This window comes from Trichoderma reesei, assembly GCF_000167675.1.
Source record: "Trichoderma reesei QM6a unplaced genomic scaffold TRIREscaffold_10, whole genome shotgun sequence".
Lineage (NCBI taxonomy): Eukaryota > Fungi > Ascomycota > Sordariomycetes > Hypocreales > Hypocreaceae > Trichoderma > Trichoderma reesei.
In genome coordinates this window covers 182,432-208,742 of record NW_006711157.1, presented here as the reverse complement: position 1 = coordinate 208,742, position 26,311 = coordinate 182,432, and the positions used below count along the sequence as shown (strand labels likewise).

At 54.6% G+C, this 26,311-nt stretch overlaps 9 protein-coding genes across 9 annotated transcripts; 5 read left to right on the top strand and 4 right to left on the bottom strand.

Moving 5' to 3' along the window:
• Positions 1–1,433: 1,433 nt before the first annotated feature.
• TRIREDRAFT_22388 (uncharacterized protein) lies at positions 1,434–3,280 on the bottom strand (the record flags this gene model as incomplete). Its single annotated transcript, XM_006965508.1, has 1 exon — positions 1,434–3,280. Exon 1 carries the CDS (start codon positions 3,060–3,062, stop codon positions 1,434–1,436), a length of 1,629 nt encoding a protein of 542 aa, XP_006965570.1. The 5' UTR covers positions 3,063–3,280.
• A 1,194-nt stretch (positions 3,281–4,474) lies between these two features.
• phr1 (DNA photolyase, class I) lies at positions 4,475–6,433 on the top strand (the record flags this gene model as incomplete). Its single annotated transcript, XM_006965711.1, has 2 exons — positions 4,475–5,823; positions 5,887–6,433. Exons 1-2 carry the CDS (start codon positions 4,595–4,597, stop codon positions 6,431–6,433), a joined length of 1,776 nt encoding a protein of 591 aa, XP_006965773.1. The 5' UTR covers positions 4,475–4,594.
• Positions 6,434–6,721: 288 nt separating this feature from the next.
• rps21 (ribosomal protein S21) lies at positions 6,722–7,367 on the bottom strand. The gene is made up of 3 exons (XM_006965553.1): positions 7,281–7,367; positions 6,938–7,218; positions 6,722–6,865 (listed from the first exon to the last, which is right to left on the bottom strand). The coding sequence occupies exons 1-2, from the start codon at positions 7,310–7,312 to the stop codon at positions 6,987–6,989; spliced, it is 264 nt and encodes an 87-aa protein (XP_006965615.1). The 5' UTR covers positions 7,313–7,367; the 3' UTR covers positions 6,722–6,865; positions 6,938–6,986.
• A 3,618-nt stretch (positions 7,368–10,985) lies between these two features.
• TRIREDRAFT_62765 (uncharacterized protein) lies at positions 10,986–12,145 on the top strand (the record flags this gene model as incomplete). The annotated part of the gene is made up of 2 exons (XM_006965710.1): positions 10,986–11,451; positions 11,514–12,145. The coding sequence occupies 2 exons, from the start codon at positions 10,986–10,988 to the stop codon at positions 12,143–12,145; spliced, it is 1,098 nt and encodes a 365-aa protein (XP_006965772.1).
• Positions 12,146–12,710: 565 nt separating this feature from the next.
• On the top strand, positions 12,711–13,781 carry TRIREDRAFT_107674 (uncharacterized protein; the record flags this gene model as incomplete). The annotated part of the gene is made up of 1 exon (XM_006965709.1): positions 12,711–13,781. One exon carries the CDS (start codon positions 12,711–12,713, stop codon positions 13,779–13,781), a length of 1,071 nt encoding a protein of 356 aa, XP_006965771.1.
• A 1,594-nt stretch (positions 13,782–15,375) lies between these two features.
• On the top strand, positions 15,376–16,447 carry TRIREDRAFT_22386 (uncharacterized protein). The gene is made up of 2 exons (XM_006965507.1): positions 15,376–15,718; positions 15,791–16,447. Exons 1-2 carry the CDS (start codon positions 15,580–15,582, stop codon positions 16,348–16,350), a joined length of 699 nt encoding a protein of 232 aa, XP_006965569.1. The 5' UTR covers positions 15,376–15,579; the 3' UTR covers positions 16,351–16,447.
• Positions 16,448–17,023: 576 nt separating this feature from the next.
• TRIREDRAFT_78226 (uncharacterized protein) lies at positions 17,024–18,989 on the bottom strand (the record flags this gene model as incomplete). Its single annotated transcript, XM_006965552.1, has 1 exon — positions 17,024–18,989. The coding sequence occupies exon 1, from the start codon at positions 18,920–18,922 to the stop codon at positions 17,024–17,026; it is 1,899 nt and encodes a 632-aa protein (XP_006965614.1). The 5' UTR covers positions 18,923–18,989.
• A 2,667-nt stretch (positions 18,990–21,656) lies between these two features.
• TRIREDRAFT_121993 (uncharacterized protein) lies at positions 21,657–23,271 on the top strand. Its single transcript, XM_006965708.1, has one exon. It carries the CDS (start codon positions 21,906–21,908, stop codon positions 23,157–23,159), a length of 1,254 nt encoding a protein of 417 aa, XP_006965770.1. The 5' UTR covers positions 21,657–21,905; the 3' UTR covers positions 23,160–23,271.
• Positions 23,272–24,155: 884 nt separating this feature from the next.
• Positions 24,156–26,219, bottom strand: TRIREDRAFT_107670 (uncharacterized protein; the record flags this gene model as incomplete). The annotated part of the gene is made up of 1 exon (XM_006965551.1): positions 24,156–26,219. One exon carries the CDS (start codon positions 26,217–26,219, stop codon positions 24,156–24,158), a length of 2,064 nt encoding a protein of 687 aa, XP_006965613.1.
• Positions 26,220–26,311: the final 92 nt, after the last annotated feature.

The window sequence follows — 26,311 nt, the reverse complement described above, 5'->3', positions numbered from 1 at the left end:
CGCAGTCTCGGGCGCGGTCGGGCGCAATGCATGCCTTCGGGATATTGGAAGGAGTGCTTCATGCAGCGCCGGGAGTCCACCTACAGTAGTTTCCCTCAAGCAAGCAGGAAACAGGGTCGGCCGACGATGCTTGGTGAAGCAGAAAGACGGGAGAGAGAGAATAGGCAAAATCGCCTCCGAGGCACTTCGAATGGCACTGACCGCCAGGAGGCTCTTGTTGCGCTGATTTCTTCACGCTTCTGCAGCAATTCCCAGGCAACATATGCCTCAAGCGGCGGATCGTTTCCTTTACGCCGTTACTGATGCTCTGGCTTGGTGTTTCTTGTCTCTCTGCAAGTCGGCCAAATGGATGCCGCTAGATATCAACCGATGTCAAAATGGGTCTCCGTGTAATGCATCCGCATCGGCGTCACAATCATCACGCAACGGCGGGTGTTCGTCTGTCTCTTCCAGGTTCTCTGTCTCTCAGATTCTCTGTCTCTTTCAGATTCTCCGTCTCTTCCAGAGCAGAGGGGGCTGCTGTTCCTCTCGGATACCTTGACATCTTCACTATTCCCCGTGCTTTTTCAAAGTCGATAGATCCAATGAGAGAACTTCCTGGAAAGCTTTGGTCAAATAAAACCTAGAAGGAAGATCGTGCAGGTCACCTACCTCAAGACGTAATCTATCCTCTGCATCGGACACAGTGGTAAATTGTATATTGATAGCCTGCGTATTTGGCAATACATCGATGTGTGTCGTCTACTTGGGCCGCCTACGTGTCAAGGCTCGAGCCATAGTCAGACCATATGTATCAAGAGAATACCTGTGTTGCAATGTTACACGAAAGCTTGGAACATGAGGACGGCAGTGTTCACACACACGCTTTTTTGAGATATTAACCATAAAGGACAGGGTCAAGGTCATGAGCCATTCGGCTGCCGACGGAAGACTTGCACACCAGGGCCAATGCGTATGATGGGAACCTATGTGTCGCGCGATGAGTTGCTGTCAGCAGGGGGCGCAAGATGTTGAGCACTAACTTATGCCGACAGCGTGTCGACAGTTCCAGATCGGAAGTCCTAGAGGACACCGTGACAGCATTTCGTGATCGGATTTGAAACTGTTGAACTCATACGCTGCATAGCAACGTGACATACAGATGGCTCAGGGGAGGACGATGGGTTTGACCGACGGTAACCTTGTAACCAACTCTAGCTAGGATGGAACGACTGCTGAACTGTGGTTGCAGAATATATGCTTCTTGCCGTGTCCCAAGAGGCACGGGAAAGCCCAGAAGCGTTGTGCAACCGATATCTCGGCCAGAATGAGTGACTATCGCTATTGAGAAGCTCGGTGATGAGGAAATTCAACAATTCGCTGGCCACGATGAAGCCATGATATAGACGCCGTGCTTTGATGATGCTGGATGTTCGAAAGATTAGGCCGCCGACTTAAAACCGCCTCCTTTTCTTCGCCGGACCAGCCGCTGCCTTTCTCTCGAGCTCCTTCTTCAACTCTTCGCGCCTCCGATCAGCACGATCCTGGGAAGTTTCTCTGGGTCCGTCTTCGTCATGGGATCCCTCCTGCTCCGTTGGGCGTCCACGTTTAGGACTGTCAGCTGCGGGCGCTTTTGAGCTCTCTGCATCTGCCTTCTTTCCGATATGGCCCAGCTTCTTTGGAGCGGGAGGCTTTGTAGTCGACCGGTCCTCCGTATACTCAGTCTCTTTGATCTCGGCAGCTGCTGCAGTCTCTGCCGCACGCCTCTTTGGAGTACCCCCAATGTGTCCTAACCCTCCAACCTTAGGGGTGGGCTGGGGTGATACTGGCGCAGGCATCGACGTCGGCTTGGGGGAAGATGCAGGAAGATGGGTTGAAGTCATGTCTTCGTCACTGGCTTCGGACGCCGTTTCTACATCGTCTTCCGGAACTGGGGCCGTTGTAGCCCGCGACCCAGTGGCCTTGGTATTCTGTAACGAGCGCTCAGGTTTCGATTTACCCGAGCCGGAATTGGCCAAACGTGACGCAGACTTTCCTGTGCTGGGTTGCGGATCTTGGTCAGACGGCGCTGGCTCCACTGTCAAATCATCTTCATCCGCTGTCGACTCATCGTCCGCAATGGCTACAGGCGAGCTTTTATGCTTGGACTGAAGATGTGGAGGCGTTGGCTGGACTTGAAAGTCGTCATCCTCTGCACTTGTCGACTTGGCTGCAGGTGATGGCGACTTCTTCGCTGATGGGGTTGTTTGCTGCTTGTGACGGTGCACCAGCTGTGACGTGCCCTTGAGATCCTGCCACCACTTATCCAGAGCTGGGGAGGCGTCCACTTGTATCTGGTAGCGTCTGTTCAGTCCTTCTCCGCTGAAGACACTCCGTGCAAGATCGCCAACGTTGGTCGGGCAGTCATCGATTGCCTTGAGGCCGGATGTCCAGCTATCTTGGCGAAACGGCGCCAGGCCCTTCACTTTGTCTTCCGCAGCGGCTCTCGACACCTTCTTTCTTCCCGAAAGGGACGTAAAGACGTGCTCGAGGCCTGTCCCGGTGGCCTCCAGCTTGTCAGCCAACTTGGCAATGACTGCGTCTTTCTGCTGCAACGCCTGCACCAGCGATTCAACCTCTTGGTTCCTCGCAAATTGCGCCTCGAGCAAGGGCAACACGAGATCAGTAGCAATAGCCGACGGCGGAGACTTGCTGAGATGGATAGGCCACCTGAGAGGTTGGAAACCCGGGAGCGGGCAGGTCACCAGCAGGGTGAGGCTATCCTTCCCAGCGTCTGCGGAGGAGCCCGGTGACAGGGTGAGCGAAGTCTGCCCATGGCCCGGCTGCGTGGGATCTAGGGCCGATCTCAGACTCGCAAGGAACTTGGCCATATTCTCGGGTGTGTCGCTCGGGTCTATGCTTGTGTTCTCGCTCCAACCCCTCATGAAGATGGCCTTTCGGTCCAGGCTCTCGACCCAGATGTTGGCCATGTCAGTGATTCGGACGGTGTACGCGGCCGCGCCAATATCTACCGAGACAAGGAGCATCGGTATGTCAGATGATGTGGCCTGCGGCAACGGCCGCCAGGTCAAGTCGCTAGACATGGTGCCACCACGATGTGTCCCCCAGATGCTGCCGCAGGTGGAAGAAGGAGTGTTGAAAGGTCAAAAGGGCCGCGTGCTTGTGAGGCAACACCCGTGTGCCCGTTAAGGGGGGGTTCTCGGTGAATACAAGCTGGGGTTCTGTAGTCGGAGCAAGAGAGAACAGGGTCGGCGTTGCACCGAGTGCTAGGCCGTGCGCAGCAAATCCGGCAGTCTAGGTCTGCCGCAGCGGATCTGTAGCCTATGGGCCGTCGAGATGGTGAGCTCGTGAGACGGACGCGGCCCCTCAATATCTGGGAGGCGTAGACCAGGTCCGCCTTGTGCCACCGAGCGGGAGAGGGCCGGCGGCGTTGGATATCGCTGTGTCGCCTTGAGCTCAGGATGATTCACATCCAAAACGTGTACAAGTTCGGCACGGCTGTCTCTCCTGAAGATGCCCTATGGATGGAACCGGAATCCTTCTGGAACCGAGGCGGAACGCGTTGAGGCCCAGCAGCGGCGCGGTCTGGCGATCGATAAGGCACCATTGAATCCTTGCCGGTGGCCAGGCAGCTTTTACCTGGGTAGTGAATCCGGACTGCGTCGCAGAAAATGTTAGCGCAAATAGCGGCTCTGCGCTCGGCCGGCACTTTGGCCTGGCGGCAGTTGCCCGGAGTCGCTGTCGAGATGGCGCATCATTCACCAGCCAAGGTCGCAGACTGTTTTGACGACGATCTGGTGTTTTAGTAGGAGAGATGCTGGTCAGTACTACCTACCTAGTAGGTATGTGGTAGGTGGTGAATGAAGTTTGGTGATGCTTTTCCGGAAGTAAAATGTGCTTGTAGCTGTGATAAGGTCGCACCTTCCATTACCTATCTTGTAGCCATCAGTACTAGGTAGTAAGACACTTCGTACCGTATACTGGGCTTGTAGAGTCATTGTGTGAGTGACGCGAGGTATGTAGTACCCTTAGCGCTACCACCCATGATGACGATGATCACGCACAGCTCCCAATAAACTCGTCAACAACCACCTCTTCTTCCGAGAGACGTTGCAACACCGCATCATTCATCCCCTAAAGAGCTCCCCGAGACGTAATGCAAGAAGCCATTATTTATAAATGCCCCAGTCTGATTCGCCTACCGCTGCAATCACCGTCTCCGCCTTGTCTCGCCGTCTGGCGCAGGGATGCCAAGCCACTCCAATCGCGCCGAGTTCCAGCACCCAAAACTCGATCTCAAGACGCCATTGACGCAGACCACATCGAGGACCCTCAGTGCCATGCAAAGTTGAAAATCCAGAAGGGAGAGTCGTAAATAGGAGCGAGGAAGCTGAGACTGAAACTTTGCATCACCCTGTAGCCGTTTCCACACTATTTCCAATTTACAAAGTACTACATCTGTCATTTTCAATCTACAGACCCAAAAGCGTTGTAAATGAGCCTCAGGACTATCCGTGCCATCAGCCATCCTCAAGTCGCAAACAGAATCTATTCACAGCCACTTTCGTCGCTACAACCACCGCAAATTTCTTCACCGGCATTGAGATTCAGTACCATGCCTTTCAAAGGTGCAAAGAGAAAGACGGCTGTCCCTGTGGACAAGGCCAACGGGTTCCATACCAAAAAGCCCAAGCATGAAGCCAATGGAGGCGACCTTCGACAACCGCATCCATTCGCTCGTGAAGCTGAAGAGCATGGCATCGTGCTGCGACGGTTCTACCCTCCTGAGATGAGCAATTCTCGAGCTCAGGCGTACATCTCGGATCAACTTCCCAGGCCCATGGAGGTCCTCGTCAAAGCTCTGGAAGAGACTGCCCAAGCTCGCAAGCAAGTCAAGACCAAGGACGCAGTCGTTCATTGGTTCAAGATGGACCTACGACATACCGATAACCGATCGCTTGCACTGGCCAGTGCTAAAGCGAAAGAAGCTGGCGTCCCCCTTGTCTGCATGTACATCGTGAGCCCCCAGGACTTTGAGGCTCATCTTACCTCGCCAGTCAGAGTGGATTTCATGCTGAGAACGCTGAGCGTCCTGAAGCAGGACCTGGCAGCCCTCGATATTCCACTGTATGTGGAAACAGTGGATAAGAGGAAAGATATTCCACGGCGCATTTTCGAGATCATGGAAGAATGGGGCAGCAATCATCTCTTTGCCAATATCGAATACGAAGTTGACGAGCTACGCCGAGAAGCTCAAATGGTGCGCCACTTTGCAGAGAACAACAAGTCATTTGAAGTTGTCCATGACACGTGCGTTGTGCCTCCGGGGGAGCTACATACTGGTTCCGGCAAGCAGTACGCCGTCTACAGCCCCTGGTATCGCGCGTGGATGGCTCATATACATGAGAATCTGGATCTCCTGGAGCTCTTTGATCGGCCTGAGAGGAATCCAGACGGGGCGCGACAAAAGTTTCAGAAACTCTTCGATTGCAGCATCCCTGATGCGCCAGAGAACAAGCGGCTCAGCGATGCCGAGAAGAAGTCTCTGCGTGCCTTGTGGCCCTGCGGTGAACATGAGGCTATGGCTAGGCTCGAGAAGTACTGCGATGAGGCCATTGGCGATTACCACAACAAGCGGAATATTCCAGGAGACGATGGCACGTCACGGCTGTCTGTTCATCTTGCGAGTGGAACGATTAGCTCTAGGACCTGCGTTCGAACGGCCAGGGATAGAAACAAGACGAAGAAGCTGGATGGCGGCCACCAGGGTATCCAAGTCTGGATCAGCGAAGTCGCCTGGCGAGACTTTTACAAGCACGTCCTCGTCCATTGGCCATATGTTTGGTAAGCTGTGAATCCTGTACAAATTTCTGCGGCAAGTATGTATACTAATGACAACAAAATCAGCATGAACAAGCCATTCAAGCCAGAGTACTCCAACATCCAATGGTCCTATGATCGAGACCATTTCGCCGCATGGTGCGAAGGCCGGACGGGGTTTCCCATTGTCGACGCTGCGATGCGCCAGCTCAATCACATGGGATACATGCACAATCGGTGCCGAATGATTGTCGCTTCATTTCTCTCCAAGGACCTGCTCATCGATTGGCGCATGGGGGAGCGGTATTTCATGGAACACTTGATTGATGGCGATTTTGCGAGCAACAATGGCGGTTGGGGGTTCAGTGCAAGCGTGGGAGTCGATCCCCAGCCCTACTTCCGCATCTTCAACCCGCTGCTCCAGAGTGAAAAGTTTGATCCCAATGGCGACTACATCCGAAAATGGGTTCCGGAGTTGGCGGGATTGAGCGATAAAGAAATCCACGATCCCTACAATCGAGGTGCCGGTACGAAAGCGAAGAAGGTGGGCTATCCGAAGCAGATTGTCGAGCATAAAGGCGCAAGAGATCGTGCTTTGAGCGCGTACAAGGAAGGCATCGAGAGTGGAAAGTAGAGAGAAAGTCGAGTTTCTGGGAGTCAGCGTTGAGAGAGCAATGGTATATCTATTAGTCCAGATTAATATGAAAAACTCTCAAGCTGAACAACTAAACATGTATGACCCGTATCTGTACTATGACGAGCAACCTTAACCGCCACAGCTTTTTGAAGGCCACATGTTTCAATCTTCGGCTCGGGGGCTATCGAAGTAGCCCCAGAATCTCCCCGATCATGGAGAACAGAAAGGCGCTCGTTCGAGGAGACTTTGCTAGCCGGTGGGTGTTCAGGGAGATAGACGGTAGGAAATGTTCAAATCAACGTCACGTCCGCGTCGCATACTTCATTGTCGCCAGAATTGTCTCGAAACGGAGCCAAAACGCCTTGAATTGGATTTGCTATATGCAGCCAACTCTAGTTTCCACGCCTGCCTTCATACCCGAGCTAATCCCTACAGCCAGGTTAGCGAAACCTGGGTTCCTCGAATTCTCGTCGGCGGTTTCCTGTCGGCATTGGTGTGTACCTCCTCCATGTCTTCTTTTTTTCGTGATTTGCAACAAAATGGAAAAGATTTATCGCTGAGCGCTCCAGACGCTCTTGACGAGACCGTCGCGCTGGGCCAATCGGTTCAGAGAGTCGTCGGACTCGCCCATGGCGCGGATGAAGCCGCAGAGGGCATAGACGTGGTTCTCGCCGGGGACGGCGCGGCCGTTCTCGTCAACCTTGGCGATGGAGATCTGGACGGAGCCGTGGTCCTTGGCCTTGATGATGCGGTTGGTAGCGCTGCACTTGCGCGGGACGTAGCTGGACGGGCAACAATCAGCATTCCGGCATTCCTCCAGCAATTCTGCAGGAATCCTCCTTACAGGTCGACAATCTCGCCACGGTCGTTCTCCATTTTGGCTGTGAGGGGGGGGGTATTAAGGTGGTGGTGAAAAAGGCGGTTAGGATGCGTTTGGCGGGAAGAGGTTGTCGAGGGCCGTTGTGGTGGGATACAGCGAAAATTCGCCTAGGAAATTTGACATGGCCCATTGAATTTCGTGGGGCGGGGAGGGCTTTCTGTGCGTCAGCTGACCCGTCATGTGACACCGTGGCGATTCCGCGACTCTGCTGTGCCCCACTGTTTCTCCAGACGGCGTGATTGATATTGATGGGACCAAAAGCTTGGACATCATCGAACACGCTTCCAAGGTAGTCTACCATACCAAAGTTACCAAGAAGGACAGTGACGCCAAAGATCAGGAGTCAGTCGATGCGGTTATCGACAAGCAGCTCTCGTATCGGTTTATGAGTGCCACCTTGCAAGCTCATCATTTTGCTGCGCGGAGGCTTGCTGAGATGCGCGTTGCGCTCTCAGAGGTCTGCTCTCGGCGTGATGGCGTCTCCTAAGGCTTTCCTCTCCTCGCCATCACGGAGCGCCAACCGGAAATCTCACTTCTTCCGCTCATCGTCGCCTGATTTACCAGCCATTGGGGATATACTATCACGCGGTGCCAGGACTCAGTCACCAAAATGCGACGACCCGGCATTGCTCATCTCATCGGATGATGAGACGGAATTCACGAGAGCACGAACTACGCCGCATGCCGGGTCTTCGCAAAGGCCAAACCCACCAAATTCAAGGAGACCTGAAGCCGTAGAGGCAGCAGATACCTCCCTGATCATCATTGACCCTCCCGCCCCACGGACCCCTGAGGTTAGAAGGCATCATGCAGCGCCTCCCCGATTCAGATCGCAGTCTGGCTCCCCGGCGGCGGATCAACCCTGGAAAAGGTTCAAGTCAAAGTCAAACAGTTCTCAGAGTGACTTTGATGAGCCAAAACCGACTGATGTGGAAAAAGCTGAATCGATGCCGGCTCAAGAGATGACAGATGCGCCATGTCCGGGGGCCATGATCGAGTCATTGCGGAGTGCAAATGATATCAATGCGCCACTCAGGCTAGAGCCGGCCATGGTCCGGAGGATGGACTGGACTCCTCCATCTCACAAGCCCACAGCTATTCCGAAGCCAAGTTCTCCTGCTCTGAAGGGCCTGCGATCACTGGGAGAGCCTGGTGGAGATGCGAGGAACTTTGAGCAGCTTCTCGAAATTTACAAGTGCGCAGAGAATTTCCAGCAGAGTGCTACAACCACTACGGATGAAGATGCAACCATATTTCGAAAGCGAAAGCTCGTCGAGCTTGTCACGACATCTGCAGCACCCGCAGAAGCATCTGCCGACGCAGGTAATATGGGTCCCCCAAAACAGAAAGCAAAAGCACCGAAGAAGAAACCGCGTACCATAACAGAGATCGCAACATCGGCGTATAGGGCTCCAGAGCCGCCAGAGTCAGTGCCATTGGTTGCCGACGAAGATGCCACATCCAAGGAGCCAGATGCCACAACTGCGAAAGGAGTGAATAAGGCAAAGGCTAGAAAGAGGACGTCAAAAGCTTCTGCAGCCAAGAAGAAGAAGCCGGCTCGACCTCCACCACCAGTCTTGTTACCTCCAAAAGAGGCGCTCCAGGAAGTCGCCCGGCAAGATTTTGTCTTTGGGACGTCAAGCCAATTAGCGGTTGAAGCTTCGCCTACCTTTCTGCGGGATCTCCATGCTGCAATGAGGCGGTCTAATCAAGCGGAATATATAGATCTTGACGCCCTTCTGAACAGCGATGGCGTCGAGCCGCGAGAACGGAAAAGGTTATGGGCTGCTGGTGCTCGCGACAGTGACGGAGACTTGTTTGATGTTGAGTTGGCCAGAATCATGGAAAGGTCTTCTCCGCCGTTGCCTGCGCTGTCGGAAGATGATCCTTTTGGGTATACCGGCGGCGACAGGAAGATCACTCTGCCTATGGCGAACTTTGATAAGGTCGACGCAAACTCACATCGTGAGCCTCTCATCGGGTCAGTCGATAGTTCACCATCCAAGAAAATCGAGGCCACCAACTTTATCATCGCCGATAACTCTGTACAGCTGGGTAGCGATATCTCAACCGGATCGCCCGTAGCGAGACGACCCAAGCCAGCTGCCGAGAGTCCACCTCCGAAGCCACAAAGCGGTAACAGCGAGATAAAGCAAGCCGAGTGTCAAGCTTCAAAGCCCTCTTTCGAATTGTACACAGATGCTCGACTCTCCAAGGAAATTGCCTCCTATGGCTTCAAGGCAGTCAAGTCGCGGCAGGCCAAGATTGCCTTGTTAGAACAGTGCTGGCAAGGCAAAAACCAGCCCGTGCCTCGTGGTGCGAAGAGAACAGCCACTACATCTGCAGCAGCAGCAGCAGCAGCAGCAGCAGCGGATGCTCCACAGAGTGAGATCAAGACCCCTCGTGGGCGGCCGAGGAAGAATAGCGGGAGTTCACCCGAGGCGCAGGAACCTCCACCATCAGCACAGCCGCCGGCTTCACCATCAAAGCCTCGGGGCAGACCCAAGAAGGCAGCTAATGCCGCTTTGACTGCTGGAAAGCGTACTGCAGCAAGCTCCTCCAGGGCAAAGAAGATGCCATCAAAGACAGCGGCAGAAGCATCAACGGCACGGAAACGCAAGGCACCGGCCGCCAAAGTCATTGTCGAGATTCCAGATTCGGCATCCGAGAGCGACGGCAGTCTATCGCCGAATCCATCACCGTCTCCCGAGTGTGCCTCCTCACCGCTGCCAGTCGATCTCTCCATCTCTGTCATGGACGACACCGATCCGTCGCTGTCTCTTCATCCGACGGAAGATCGGCCCCTCAGCCATGAGTATATAACCAAAGCAGTCACCTCTGCACCAAGGACGACTGATCCCGCCAACCCTTCATGGCACGACAAGATGCTGCTTTACGACCCGATTGTGCTGGAGGATTTGACGACGTGGCTGAATTGCGGGCAATTGACACGCGTGGGATTTGACGGCGAGGTGAGCACCATGGAGGTGAAGCAGTGGTGCGAGTCGAAGAGCGTGTGCTGCTTGTGGAAAGTGAATCTGCGTGGTAAAGAAAGGAAGCGATACTGATGGAGGCGAGGGATTATGAGCACCAGGGACACGAGATCAGGCATGAGCATGAGCGTACAGGAGTTTCAGTGGGTTGTTGTTCTTTTTTCCTTTGCTGCTCTTTGTCCTGATTCCACTTTCTCTCCATCTAGCCTTTTGCGTTGTTGCACAGGACCTTGCCGTTTATTGTATAGAATAGATTACCGCTTTTCCCACGAGAACATGCTCACACTCACGACAGTGGCAACCCCTTGCAGCATAGCGCAATGGATGGCTCATGGCCCAGTTTATACCCGCGTGAGATGAGATGAGATCGGGGCCCCATTTTCTCCAGCCTTGGGAGTGATTTATAGGGCAGTTTCTCTTTCTCCCCCGCAAACTAAGGGCAGAGCCGGCAAACCGGACCTCGGCTCGTCGCCCCTCTCCGTGCAGTAAACAGGGGATGCGGGACACGCTGCATCTCACCACAACTCTCAGATCGCCTACCTCTCGATTCCGCTCCTTTCAGCCTCCGATGAATCCGGTCTCATGTGCACTCATCACCAGGTCGTTGCCTCGTCGTTTCAGCAGCCTGGCACCATCATCTGAGTGTGTCCGTCTCGCTAATCCTAGAGTCGTCCTCATGGCGTCAAAACCGCCGACCTGGACGCGTCTCTACTCGTCGCCCGCGTCTGCCCAGAAGGAAAAACAGAAGGACTCTGGCGCGACAAAGAAGCCGGTTCCCGAGCCGCGCCCGAGCTCTTCCATTGTGCTGCTGTCTCCCAGCAACGAGGTCCTGCTGCTTCATCGAGTCAAGACGTCCACATCATTTGCATTGGCGCACGTCTTTCCCGGGGGAAACTTGGATGCTTTTCACGATGGCGATATCCCGGCTCCTGGGTCGAAAGAGCGTCATGTTGATGGTCCGGCGTATAGGCTAGGTGCCATTCGCGAGTGCTTCGAAGAGACGGGCATCTTGCTAGCCACAAAGGACGGGCGCTTAGTTGATTTGCCTCAGCAGGAGAGAGACGAGGCGAGGAAGAGGATTCATGGGAGTCAAATCAAGTTTGCGGATTGGCTCAAGTTGATTGGCGCAGAGGCTGACCTGGGTTTGTTCAGAGCGACTACTCTTTCATGGAAGACTGCCTGTGAGTTGACACTTCTGCTGTAGATGGACTCATTCCTTTCACGAGATGGGTTACTCCAGTCGGCGTCCCGAAGCGCTTCACCACTCAGATGTACCTGTATCTGATCCCCATCTCCCGCACCGGCGTGCCCTCCGAGATGCTGGTTCCGACACCCGATGGCGGCGTCGAGCACACCGAGGCTCTCTTTGCTCCTCCGCAGACGTTTCTCTCGCGCGTGGCTGCGAATGAAATCATTCTCTTTCCACCGCAGTACTACATCCTCTCCCTTCTCACAAAGTTCCTCAAGGGGCCTACGGCTTCGGTGGAGGAGGGGCCTGTTTACTATACGAAGCAGCGCAGGGAGCTGCTCAAGTTTGTCAAGGCGGTTCCGACGGCGGATACGGAGAAGGGTCGTGAGCATCCTACGGCGAGCATTCCGTGGGCGGACAAGGTGATGAGTCCGCACAACTTGTTCATCAGGAAGAGCGATAAGAGGGTCGTGTTGGGTCTGGACAAGCCGGGGCCGGAGCTCAAGGACTCAGGGAGAGGAGGCGATTGGGAGAGGGTAGTGTTGGTGAGTTTCGGTAAGGCTGGGCCTTCTCGCGTGGAGGTCCGGTTGCGAGAGGATGTGTTGAGGGAGGAGAGGGAGGCTGCCGCTGAAGGGTCGAAGCTGTGATGTATCGATGGCGGAGGATTACCTGGGGCAGGAGTATCGGGGGCGGCCTTGATATAGATGAGACTTTCACCACCTATCATGCAATAGATACAAATACATCAACTAGAAGTATCAAATCTGGATATGATCAAGCAAGGCAAGCAATCTGCAGAGATGCTCTGCCTCTTATATCAGGCTAGAAACATCACACCTTAAGATGTTTGGTGAGCACCCCCGCCCCGACCGCCTTTGGCATAATTTCTTCAGGCATATAAGATACCCTTCTCTCTTCTCACTCTTCTGTCACTTTCCCCCCCAACTCTCACTTCTCACTCAAGCTTTCATTCAACTTGTTTTTCTTTCTTCTTCCTTGTCTCCAATGCTGACGATTAATCCCTCCTCACTCCAGGATTGCATCGACATCTTGATACCTCTTTGTCAAACTTCAAGGTATCCTCGGCGTGTGGTCCCATGATCATATCTTCAGCATCTTCAAACTCCATACAAAATTGCCTTGTATACTACTCCATCACGATGTGCTGCCTCGTGCCATTGCTAACCTCCAGCAGCAACAAAATCAACGACCATGTCCCAGTCTCCGATCACCAGCCAACAACAGATTCAAAGCGATAAATTATGCTACCCGCCATGCATCTATATCACACCAGAGGAAAAGAAACTGTACAAAAAGCTGAAAGACGTCTACCTCGACAACTACACCACCTGGGATGCTGAATCCCGCGAAGCGTGGCCTTACATTGTCGAACACGCATCGCTTCCAAAGTCGACCGTCGGCAAAATGACAAACCATTCCATTACGCGGAACATGATGTGCACCAAGGTGACGTGGGCTCACGTCGTTGCCCTTCGAATCATCTACAAGGCGCAAATCTTCAAGAGCAAGAAGATCATGAAGCTCATCCGAGACAAGTACCCAAGGGGCAACTTCAACACATATGCCTTCCACGAACACTACAGGACGCACGTAAAGGTTGACGAGAATGTCAAAGCAGAAAAGGCAGCGCAAAAGAGCCCTGCTGTTGCTCTCAACGCACGTGAGCCACGGGATTGCGTGGAGCGGCCGGTTGGAGAAGCTTCACAGCCCGCTGCTCGGCGTCTGAACGAGTCCTCCAATGGTTTCCTCAGTGATGAGGAGGATGCTCGGCAGAGTACATGGATCGTTGCTGCGCCCAGTTCTACCAGACGTGAGCCTACCTCCGCGGCCGAGAACAGGGGAAAAGAGGGCCATATGGCAATGAGCCAGCAAGACAAGGACGGTGCAAACCATCGACAGCATGTTGCATATCCGTCAAATCGGCGAAAAAGGGCTCTCCCCGAGGACATTGAAGGAGAAAGCGAAATCAGTCACAGTGCCGCCCGAGATCTCAAGCAGAGGAAGGGAAAGCCATCTACTGCAGCCAACGACGACCGCACACACGCCACGAGCTCAGGCAAAGGGCGGCATCGCGAGAGAGAAGGGAGGGGCTGCTCCCACAGAGAAAAGGAGGACCGCGACGATGAGCTAGACCGGTTTATTCAGGCGCTGACAGGCTTTGGCAAGTCCCTATCGGAGCATAGCAAGGCTGTGCATCGCAACTCGGAGCTACTCGAGAGACTGACTGAGCAGATACGGAAGAGAGGATCGAGAAGGGCTTGAGGGGGGGGTTATATTGCGAGATACAAGAGCAACTAGAGATGGATTCTTCTATCTGGTCTTGTGGGAGAAAAGGAAGATATTTGAAGCTACTTGAGAGGTTGGAGGTTGTTGTCATGCTTCAGTTTGGGGCATGTCATGAAGCAAAAGGGCGGAGGGAACAATTGATTCCGGACGGGGAAGATATTGATGCATCTGAGCTAGTAGTAGCTCGAGTCTCGCTCATATCTCAAGTCTGACCAAGTATATGGAGTAGACGTCTAGCAGAATGAGTAATATATCGTTCAAACGTCGCCTTTGGTATTCTATTCAAAGCTTGTTGTTCTCAGACGCAAGTTGGTCTGTAATTGACTCTAGGGTAAGATGGCGGATGTCTTATAAGCGCCCTCCAGTAGTTGACCAAAGTCCGGCTGGGGGAACCCAAAGCTGACACCCACAATCGATACTATCCGCCCGACAAAGTCCCATTGAGTCAGATATGATTCAAGTAAATCTAGAAGAAGCCGGATGCTGTGCTAGTAAATCAAGTAACCGGTTAGATCATGGACGCTTTTGGCCATCAGGCCATCTAGCACAATACATCTCGGCGAATTATAACCTACACTATACCTTTCCTTGCCATGTGGTAAAAGAAGACGATATCTGAAGACGGGAACATGTACAGTACTTCCCTAAGGTACCTACTAGGTATCCAGCGTACAAGACCTTTAAGGAGCCCGAACCGAATCGAAAGACAAAGAAAAACAAAAGCAATCAAATAAAGTACAAGTACCTCCCCAAAAAGAAACGGTCAAGCTGCAGAAAAAAAAGCAGCAGCCACAGCGCCGGGTCTCTGCGCTCTGTGCGTGCATTTGAGCAAGTTTTTGAGTCGTTGCACAGATGCCGGCCTTTCTGTGTGATACGCACCCAATCGGGACATGAGCCGCGTGCGAATCTACTACCATGACTGGCGCTGCGTGTGCAAAAATCTACATACTACTTGTTGCTCCATGCGTGTCTCGTCGACAAGGCTGTGGATTGCGAGGCACTGAGACAACAACAACAAAAGTGAGACATGTCATTGCAGACTCACCCAGTTCTTATACTATGCACTTATGATACCAAGATGTCAATGATATTCCATGTGATCGAGGCATTGATCCATCCCAGCCCAACCTTTCTCTCCTTTCTTCACTCATCTCAACCCATCATCACCCAAAGCCCCCCACCCCCTCATTCACAGACCCTGTGCAAATTGTCCACTCCACAAACCGCCTCTCCCTCGACTAACAGCAATATTGTGCTCAGATCATAGCAGGAGATCCACGACTAAACAAGGGAACCAAGCAGCAACAAGCCAATCGAATCACCCGCTCGTCATCCAGCCTTGGTCCAACTTATATGCTCAAAACAAGCTTAACAGTGACTATGTACCTACCTAGACTAGAGATTCCACCCCCCTGTGGCCTATCCAGGTACCCTTCTCTTCCCCCCCTCCCCGTAATGTGCCTGTACAACTGTCCGCCAGCTGAGATACTACCTTGATGGCCATAAATATCGTCTGTGTATCCCCCATCCCATCACATTCTTCAGGAAAGCAAGAAAAGGAAGGAAGAAAAAAAAAAAAAAAAAGGCCCTGGCCCATACTCCCCCAGCTGTGTGCCCTGACCTTTATACCCCTCCACTTCTTTCTCCTCCTCCTCTCTCTCTCTCCTCCCTCCCTTCTTCACCAAACCCACCCCCCTTCTTCTTCTTCTTCATCTCCTTCCATCACCACCACCACCAAACAACATATCCATCCTCACGCAAAAAACACACAACAATGGCCCTCAAGTCTCTCCTCCTCGGCCTCGCTGCCGTCCAGGCCGTCACCGCCCACTTCGCCGTCGTATACCCCGAATGGCGCGCCGACACCCTCGCTGAGGAAAACGAAGACAAGTACAGCCAGTGGGACTATCCCTGTACGTCCAGACTATCACACCTCATTCCCCTTTTCCTTTTAACTCATGCTAACAAATGTATTTCATCAAAAGGCGGCGGCGTCCCCTACAAGGCAGGCAACATCACCAACTGGCCCCTCGGCGGCGGCGCCCTCCAGCTCGAGCTGCACCACCCCTGGACCTACCTCTTCGTCAACCTCGGCCTCGGCGCCAACGCCACAAACTTCAACATCTCCCTCACCCCGGACCTCGTCAACGTCACCGGCAAGGGCACCCTCTGCATCGACAAGCTCGCCGTCCCCGACGACTCCATCAAGGAGGGCACCCTCGCCTCCATCCAGGTCGTCACCAGCGGCGAGTCCGGCAGCGCCCTCTACAACTGCGCCGACATCCGCTTCACCAAGAACGCCACCGGGCCCAGCAACTGCTCTACCTCTGACGGTCTGGAGATGCACACCATCAAGGAGGATGATGACGAGGACCACGACCATGACAACAGCACCGACTCGTCTTCACAGGATGGTGCGAGCGGCAACGGCTCTGCTCCCGCCGACAAGAAGAATGCTGCTGCTGGCTTGATGGGCTCCGACAAGTCTGTTTTGGCCACGGTTGTAGGCCTCGCCGTTGCCTTTTCCCTGGGCCTGGGCCTGTAAAGTTGACGTGACACATGACATAAATGATGAGGGGGTAATACGTTAAATACACCAAGACATACACGAAGACGGGGGCTTGTCATGCCTAATGAATTGAAAGATAATGATATTAGCGCAGTAGCGTAATCTTCAACACCTGATGCGTATATGCTGCCGTCTCTCATTCTTCTCTCTGTGTCTGTCTGTGAATGCCACCATGCAAACGCCATATGAAAAAGAAAAAACAAAGGAAAAAACTAATAATGGTACAAGAAGGTAAAAGGGGGTATATGTACAGGCAAATTCTTCAGTGCAAAGGTATCATGTAAATATCATAGAGCACAAGAGGAGGGAACAAGGGCAGAGATGACAAGGACTAGATAGAGCAGATAGCAGGGAAGGGGAAGATGTTTGTCGATTTCTTCTTCCCTGCTGTAGTCAGTCAATGCCAAAAGCCATAGAGCCGCACGCTGCTTACTCCGGTGGTCATCCCATCTTGTGCCTGCTTCGAACACGCTTGCCATCTGCCTCGTAAAATGATGTATGTGGTTCCCAAGTAAACTCCAGATCCCAATGTTTCTGTCGACTGTTCCATGACCGAAATGGTGGAAATGCAAAATATATAACCAAAAGCAGGTGTGAAACGATGTGAATGAATAGCTTTACAGGATAAGCCATTGTAGGCCTCGTCCCATTAGCGGCTTGTGCTTGTTGCCTCCACGGAAAGTTCTTTAACGATCCTCTCCATCGTGATCCGCTGAGCTGGGTTCGGCGCCAGCATGTCCCTGACCAGCCGCTCCAAGCGGTCCTTGGGGTTCAGCTTCTCTCTTGCTTCGTAAATCTCCGTGAGCCAGTCCCTCATCTGGTTCACCGCCGGCTGGCCATTGCCGTACTGCTTATAAGCGTAAGGCGGCGCTGGCTGGCCATGGATCTGCGCAATCTGCCAGTACAGCGGCTTGGGATGCTGCCTGCGGGCGCGCGAGTCTGGGAACTTGATGAAGCGCAACGTGTAGAGCATGGTGACTCCCAGCGCCCAGACGTCAGAGGCTGGGCCGCGGCTCTTGCGTGTGATGAACTCGGGAGGGATGTAGTAAGGAGTTCCGCCGCCAGAAGGTGAGCTCGCTGCCGGCGTCGTCAGCCCAAAGTCGCAGAGAACGGCGCCACGCTCGGGCGCGTACAGGATATTGGCGGGTTTGATGTCGTTGTGTACGAGTTTGCGGCCGTGGAGGTAGCTGAGGGCGCCCGAGATGTCGCGTAGTATCCGAACAGAGTCTTCGCGAGTTCCGACGAACTCGTCAGTAGCCTTGTTCCTCCATTTTGTAGGAGAAGTGAGGTCTTTGGCGTCAACGTGTTCCATGTAGAGGCTCAGGAACCTGGCATCTCCTCCGTAGTAGCGTACAATGGAGTCATGTTGCAAGTCCTGTTGGCTTTGGCACTCTCGCAGCCACATGTCTGCTTGGCGGATGACGCTTCGCTCATGCACCAGCGGCTTGTTGTCTGGGTTGGCGACCCTCGTCTTGAGCACCTTGACCGTGACAATGTTGTTGGGCACCTGCGAATGTGATGCAGTATAGACTGCCGACAGCGCCGTGGACGCAATGGGCTCGCGCTTCGTCAAGTGGTACTCGTCCAGCTCATACACTCCATTGACGGCAATGGTCTCGCCCTGCTCTGCGTCCAAGAGTGCATGGCCGTTGGAGGCAGACACTTCCTTGGCCTCCCTCGCGTTAGGAAGGGGGAAGACGAGAGGGTCCGCTGGTCCCAGAAACATGATGACGCCATCGTCGCGTCCGCCGCCGGTGTCCGTAAGCCTTCGTTTCGCTCTCTTGACGTCTTCCTCCGGGGTAAGTGCTCTCTTCATGCTTGCGTTGACTTGGTCAGAAGTGACGAATGATGGCGATGATGCGGGCGAGTCCTCCTCGGGCACTGCCAGCGAGACTGGCTGCTCATAGATTGCCACTGGACGTTTCTCCAAAATGCGAAAGTCGAGTACGGCAATGTCTCTCACTTTAATTCGAAAGGTGCCCGGTGTGAGGCCCTTGGCGAGGCCTGGGTTAATGACATGTCGTTCACTCGGTGGAGGGCTGGCAGCGGCGGCGACATGAGACACGCGGCCGAGCAGGATGGGCACATCCGACCGGTTGAGGAATATGACCTTGTCGCTGGCGGGATCGTAGTAGAGCTCGCACCAGAGGGGTGGCCGTGACAAGTCGTCCTCGGCAGATCCGGGGATCCTGACGGAGAACTTGATGTCCTTGGAGGTCTGAGTCACAGCCAGGACCTTGTGCTCAGGCTTGTCCGAGGAGGCCACCTCGGCGCGCAGGGCTAGCCACTGGCAATTGTCGCTGCCGGGGCTCACTGAGCGTGTGCCGGGAAGCTTGGTGAGAGGCCGCACAAGGATGCGGATGCCTTGTTTGTGGTGGTGATCTTCGACTTGCAAGACGTCGAGCGGAACGGCCTCGGGGTCCGCAGGGATGCCTGGCTCATCGTCTCCGACGCCGTGGAATCGGGCCTCGATCTCTGACTGAGAAAAGGGCTCGGTTTTCTCCTCCGAGACGCCCTGTGAGGGCTCGACGACCCTGGTTTCGAACATGAGGATGGCAGATGGTGCCTTACCAAAGGCCCATTCGCCAGCGGTGATGTTGTTGTCTCTCTCTACAACTCAACCTCCAACAGACGATGAACGACGGGCAACGAAATGAGTGCCTTGGATATAGAGTGGAGGGGGAACAGGCAGGCAAGCAGACTGGTTAGGCGGATAAAAAAGTACAGCCAGCGTACAGGTATGTAGGTAGGTAAACGTTTTGGTTGTGTACTCAGCAGCAGCCTGGGCAGCCCCAACAGCAGGCACACTCGTCCAGGCAGAAGCCGGGCTGACAGGAAGACGGTATGGATGGTTGAGAGGAAGCAGGCAGAACAGCAGCGGGGTTGACTGAGAGTGCAGATAGGTACTTGTGCAGATATGTGTCACAGCCAGCAGCAGAAGAAACAGCAGCAACGAGACGCAGCACAACGTTGGCAGGTTCAAGTTGAAGATGGTGAAGGGAAAAAGCCAGCTATTGCCCATATGCACAATAAATGCAAGGAGCCAGCAGCTGAAGCGCTATATCAGCGTCTGGTCATGGTAGCCAGCAGTCAGATGGCCAGAGTGCAAGACGAGGTTTCGGGCCTGGTGATGGAGTCTCAGCCGCCCGTACAGTCATGGACAGGTACAAATAGGAACGCTGGAGAAGGAGGGAAAAAGGCAGCCAACCACCAAGCCAGTGGGCACCGGGTGTGCCTTGCGGACCGCGCGGGCGAGACAACTGAGACTGCACGCGATGGGAGAGCCCCAGGGCGGGAACTAGGGGAGACCAGCCAGCAGCTGGTTGGTTTAGCCTCTCTGTGATGCGAGTGCTTGGTAGCTTGTTAACTGATAGGGACTCTGGACAGAGCACGACGAGGCGGGCAAGCGTAGGATTGGTGATAGACAAGGACCTTGCAAGACGATGGAATGAGGCGGTGCCAGCTCCTTGTCCAAGCTGCGCCTCATCCGCACTTGATAGCGGACAGAGCACGACAGACATCCCATGAAGCTGAGATAGGCTAGAAGGTATCCTTGCGGCAGCAACTGCTGTGCAGAGACCTTTCGGCTATCTGTATTTGTTTCCTTGAAGGATTCTGCTGGGAGCACCGCGACACTTTCAGGTTGTTGAAAAATAGTAACACTGCAGGAACTTGTTTGAAGCCTGTTCACCATTTCCTCCTAGGCCGTTGTAGCGGGAGATGGCAGTATCATTAGGATGCTGAACAGCAGTCAATGACGAAAGCATATTGCATGAGCAACTCACCAGACACTCTCGCGCCCGCTGCAATAAAGCCACAAACACTGCATCTCACGAGGGAGAGGATGGGGAGGATGGCAGAGTGAGAGCAGCCTCAGTTGCATCGAGGCTGAATTCCACCCACGTGATGCGTCCATAGAGCTCCGAGTCGATGTAAAGAGCCTCACAACAAGCTTCTGTACAAGGTGGTGCGAGTGACCGTAAGTAATCACTTGGGAGATCCGGCCAAACTTGCGTCAAACCGAGTTGGTATGCAGGACGCCCACGGCATCCTCCTGATCAGTCGCAGGCCGACTCCCCCGGTTGGAGGGTTGTCTCAGCTGCCTGGAGGAATGCGACTCTTCTCACGCTCGAGTCCAACAGTCAGCCGCAAGTCAACGTGACGGCCTCACACTCTGCGTCTCGTGTTACCGCGGGCGCCCCAGCAAAAGCATGTTGGTACCTGTGCGACTGGTCACTTGCCACTCGAATTCTGCGAACCTCTACCGCAGCCTGTACCGCAGTGGCGCGCAGGCTCTCGCAACTGATGGCAAACGGCACACCAGCCACAGCCGCCCGGAAGCAATGGGCAGGCCATTGATACGAGCGTCATCCTCTGGGCAGAGTTTTCTTCTCTCGACCAGGGTCCGCCAGCGTGTCGCCGCCGTTAACGGCCGCACCAGCTGAACAGTGTGGTGTGAGCGAAGACCACTGTAGCTGAGGCTATTGGGCAGCGACAGGGATGCTGGTCGAGGATAGCATCAGCAAGGGAGGGATCCATGTGCTGGCCGCATGAAGGAGTGGAACGAGATGCCAAATGCGAGCAAGTGTGTGTGCATGTTTGGCACCCGGAGACGCACAATCACATCATCTCAGCAGCAGCGCACAAAGCCGAGATGAAAGAGGAGAAAGACGTCGAAGCGAAGAAAAAAAAAAGGGTGAAGTGACTTGTCCTGATGATGCAGCATCTGTATGCGTATGAATGATTGCGATAATAATGAGAAACATGCCTGTGAGGACGGTGAAAGAATTTCGAGACGCCAAACTGATCATCGTGATCGAAGACAAAGGAAGAAACCGCCAAGAACAGAAATCGAACAAGTCGCTGCTGCCCGTCCAACCTGCAACCAGCCATGCAGCAAGAATAGCACGCACAGCCCAAGCTTTTCTAGGATTCAGCCACCGCCTCATGATTGGTCGCCTTTGACGGAGCTAGTGCAGCGCTAGGATGATGCTAATCTTGATCAGATCTAGTGCCTGCCGCAGCCGAGACCAGCAGCCAACCAACGCCGAGACGGTGGGTGCCGGGTGTAGGGCAAAGTGAATGCCTCAGGCTGCCACGGCCTCACGATCGGGTGCTGGGGGCAATGGGTATACGCGCGCCTCCCCCCAGCTGCTGTGGCAGAACTCCAAGGGCCCTGGCGACGTCGTTGAGGCCGCATCTCTAGCACTCTCCAGCACATTCACCACCTAATCATCATCCTCCCATCGCCCCCCCAAAGAGACTCACGACGACACGAGCAGCTATTCGACCAGTGATTGTCTGATAGTACTCGTCAGTGACTCTCCGCCATGGCCATGATCGCGACGAGTCCTATGCTCTAAGCGAGCCGTGTTGTTCTCGAATAACACCTTGCTCTCCTCACTTCTGCACCCGACGACTGCGCCTTTTGTATACCTAAATCCACCGACTCAACGCACGCCTTCTTCTCCCCCCCCGCCCAGCCTCTCTCCTCTGCGTCACTCGCGGAGAAACAACTCCCGACTCGCATCATGGACGACCCCGACATCTCATGGCCCGCATGGAAGTTTGGCCTGAAGCGGGACGACTTGTTTACGACGCTGCACGATCAGTACAACACCTTTACCTACACCCTGCAAGACCCCGAAGCCTTTCACCACGATGTCTACGAGATTTCCCACCGTGCGGACACGGCCGAAGAGTTCCATCGCTTCATGGCGGCTCGGCAGCGGCAGCGGCTCTCTGAACTCGAGGAGTCCCTTGAAACGCTCGCTGTAGAGATCATTGCCAACCCGAAGTTGATCGGTTCTGACCAGTGGCAGCACGCCCTTCAGCTCTTCCGGACCAAGTCGTTCGACTCCATCGTCCGATACTTTGCAAGCTACCTCCCCCATGACTACCTTGAGCGCCACGGGCCAGGCTCCGTGGCGTCGACGTCGTCGTCGTTTTCCGAAGCCGATTCTATTCGCACGACCAGCACAAAGGCCAGCAGCGCCGGCGATGCTCCTTACTTTGTCGACGACGACGATGACGGATTCTTTCCCCACGACTCCATCACCGCCGAGCCCTGCGCTCTCGATGCCTCCGACATGCCCCTGTCGCCCGAGTCCGAGGGCTCCCCATCCGAGTCGGCCGATTCGCCGGCATTCACCTCGACCAACCCGCCGTCGCGGTCCATGTCCTTCTCCGGCAAGCGCTCGGAACACTTGGGCTCCCACTTTATCAGGCGATCCTCGATTCATGACGACGACGACCAGACGTCTCAATCCGACGACGGCGACACGACCGTCACGTCCGTGTGCGATTCCACGGAGACTCGATCTACCTTTGACCCAACGGATGTCGCCGACGAGGGCAAGGAGGAGCACCTACCTGTACACATTGTAAATGGTGATGAGGAAGACGATGATTTCCCTCCCGCTCAACTACCCGAAGACGACTTCTGCATTTTAGACTCACTCGATACCGACTATGATACCCTTGACTCCGACACCCCTACCCCCAGGCAAGCCCCCGAATCCACAGGCTATGTCGACTATAAAATTCCGATTCTGCGGAAATCATCACCACCGCAGCAACGCCCTTCATGCCGCCGCTCTCCATCGCCGAGATCGCTTCTTGGCCGGCGGCGAGAGGGCACCCCCCCCCAAGACGTCCGGAGGAGTCCGGACGAGGCGCTCAGCAAGATACAAAAGCAGCCGCTGGGAGAGTCGTCCGTCCGGAGGAAGCCAAAGATCAGTAGCAGTAGCAGCAGCAGCAGTAGTAGCAGGAGGTGGTTGGCTTGACCCGAGGAGGCGGACGTGCGGCGCGGCGCGCTGGGCTTGTACATATATCATGATGCTCACTGTACATATTCCGAGTCTTATGACACTAATGATGATACAAAAAACATGAGAAAAAAGAGTCACGATCTCTCGCCCGTATGCGATGATGTCATCAAGTCTGGCACTTGTGGAACGGTGCTCATCTGCTATGGGACTTTTACCAAGTCAGCATGAGCGTCTTTGTCTGGTTAAAGGTAAGGTATATATGACCCGATTCCAAATGCTTTTTGTTCTTTTTTTGTTTCAAATCTGCTTTTGTCAACGACGTCGTTTTGGGGTCGAATGAGCGGCAAAGCTCATCACGGCTCTCGGAACGTGTGATCAGTTCTCGCATCACTTGCGCTGAGGTTGGTCACATGGCAGTTACCTATGCAGGAACCAGGAGTTTGGACTGCTATTTTGCATGTGAATGACGTCATTTCTCTATATTCGTTTTTTCTGTTTTTGGGTCTCTTGAATTTCGTGGGGATCCTCTTTTTCTTTCTTGGTTTGTTCTTGCGATATCGTTGATGGGTTTTGGTCTTTTTTGGAGTTGTGGTCGGGTATCTAACAAGTGCGGGAGATGGCTGAAGTTTACTGACTGCTACCTTATGTGTTACTCAACCTCACTCGGACTCTCTCGAGATCAACGCTGTTCGCTGAAGGTAAGGAAAACTCATACGGCGACGAGCTCCGTGATTATCCCTTCTACCTATCTGCTTGGTAAGTAAGTTACTTTCGAGTACCTACCTATATCGTGTGTGGTTGTATACTTTACCGTGCTTTGTCTGTCTCCTTGGTGTCGGAAAAGATACCCATATATGGCTTGATAACAGCATCAAAGGAATTGATCACGTCTCAACACCCCTTCATATAATGATCACGGCTGTACATTCTTCAAACATGGTTTCAGCAAATTTCCAGTACTCTAGATAAACAAAAACAGACGCGAGAAACGGATACACCCCCCTTCAAGTTTCAACCCAAACGAGGATTCAGATACGGCAGCTCCTCAACATGCTCCCTCCAAATCGCCAGCGCATCTTTCCCCTTGTCCACGCCATACAGATACGGCTTCTCATTGGCAAAGCACGCCGTCTCCTGCTCCTGCGGCAGCTCCCCATGCAGGATGAACCCCTTGGCAATGGCATCCGTGCAGTCGGACTTGTCCCGCGACGAATGGCCGTAGCCGTGGTGCGCAATCAGCCGCGCGTTGCTGCCCATCTCGGCGAGCAGCCGCCGCCCGTTGCGCAGCGGCGTGGCAGGGTCGTACGTCTCGGCAATCAGCAGCACCGGGTTCTTGAGCGTCTGGTTGAGGTCGCCGCGGTAGACCTCGGCGGGCGCGGGCCAGTACCGGGTGAAGCGCTGGCAGGGGAAGACGTCGAAGAAGCGCGAGTTGCCCGAGACCCACGACTTGGCCGTCATGTTGGCCCAGAGCGACTCCCACCAGTCGAGGCCGTCGTCGGGCAGCGCGGCGTCGTAGCCGTCGGAGCAGATGACCAGAAAGGTCAGCTCGTCGGTGGACGGCTTCTTGTTGGGAAGGGACGGCAGGGAAGGGTCGTACTCCCATGACGAGTGCTCGAGCATGATGGAGGCGAGCGTGGAGTTTCCCGCCTCCAGCTCGTACAGCAGAGTCGCCAGCGCCGGCCATGAGAATGCATTGTAGAGGGAGCCGTAGATGGCGCCCACCAGGCCAGAGTACGTGACGAGAGACGGCCCGCTGAAGTTTGTGTAGCCTGGCACCGGCCGCGTAATAAGCGAAGTGATGAGCGCTTCCATACGGGACTCCAGACCCTCCAGCGTGACAGCTTGGCCATCAACCGGCTTGGCCAAATCGCAATGGTCGGGTCCAGCGTTGATGCACTCCCCAAGGAAGCCATCGTGCCAGGCATCCGTGGCATTGTCCAAGGCGGTCCAGCCAAAGCCTCCCAGAAGCCTGTGGTCCTTGACATACTCGGTGCCGTCCAGGATCATCCTGCCCACGCTCGACGGAAACATGTTTGCATACGTCTGCCCTATGCCGGTGCCGTATGAGATCATGTGCGCCGTGAGCTCCTCTTCCCCAAGGGCCTTGCGGATCTCCTCCAAGTCGCGCGCGACAAAGGCCGTGCTGACGAACCGAGGCAGGTCGCCGTGCATCTTGTAGCAGGCGCCAAAGATGGCATCGTTCAGGGCATCGGCAACCTCGAGCTGAGCCCTCGGCGAGGCGAGGACCTCGCGGTACTGCCCGGCAAACATGGACCAGTGGTCTCTGTCGGCGTCAAAGGGGAAGCACGAGAGGGCGGGCAGAGTCGTGTTGACGCCCCGCGGATCCCAGCCCAGCACGTCAAAGGCGCCGTCGCTCAGACGCTTGGAGAAGATCTCGGCGGATCGCCAGACCAGAGACGTTCCGCTGCCGCCGGGGCCGCCGGGCTCAACGACAATGGTGCGCTTGCTCTTGCGGCCGGCTGACGGCCTGGAGCGGCCGCGGACGGGGGCGAGACCGGAGACCTGATACTTTGTCACGGCAAGGCGCGTGATGCGGGCATCGGAGGCGTTGGTGTAGTCGAGGGGGACGTCGAGCCATCCGCAGAGATAGATGCCGCGGCCGGCAAAGGGGTCGTGTTTGGGGTGAGCCTCGGTGTCGTTCTCCGTCTTGTTGCCCCAGCTCCAGTGCCTGGGGTTTGGATCAAACAGCTTCGACCAGCTCTTCTCAGGATGGGCGTCATCGAGAGCAGGAGGGACGGTCACGTTGGTGCATGGCAGAAAGTGAAAGGGATCGTTTCGCTTGGGAAATCTGCCGTAGGGAGAAGGTCTCTGGTGGTCATGGGGCGGTTCGTGATGATTGTGGTGATTGTGATTGTGATCGTGATCGTGATCGTGATGTGGATGATGATGGGGAGGATGAGGGTGAGGATGACGAGGAAGCTGGAGATGATGATACAGCCCGGCCAAGCAGACAAAGGCAGCAACGCAGGCCGCCCTGAGGTGCCACGACCTGCGCTTCCTGTTCTGCGGCGCAGTGGCTACGGGCAACGAGACCTGTGAGCCCGTCTTTTCCATCTTCCTCTCTTGTCTTTGTCTTTGTTGTTATTAATTATTACAGAGTCGTGAGGACAGTCAGCTGTGATAAGAGCTGGCTCACTCATTTATGC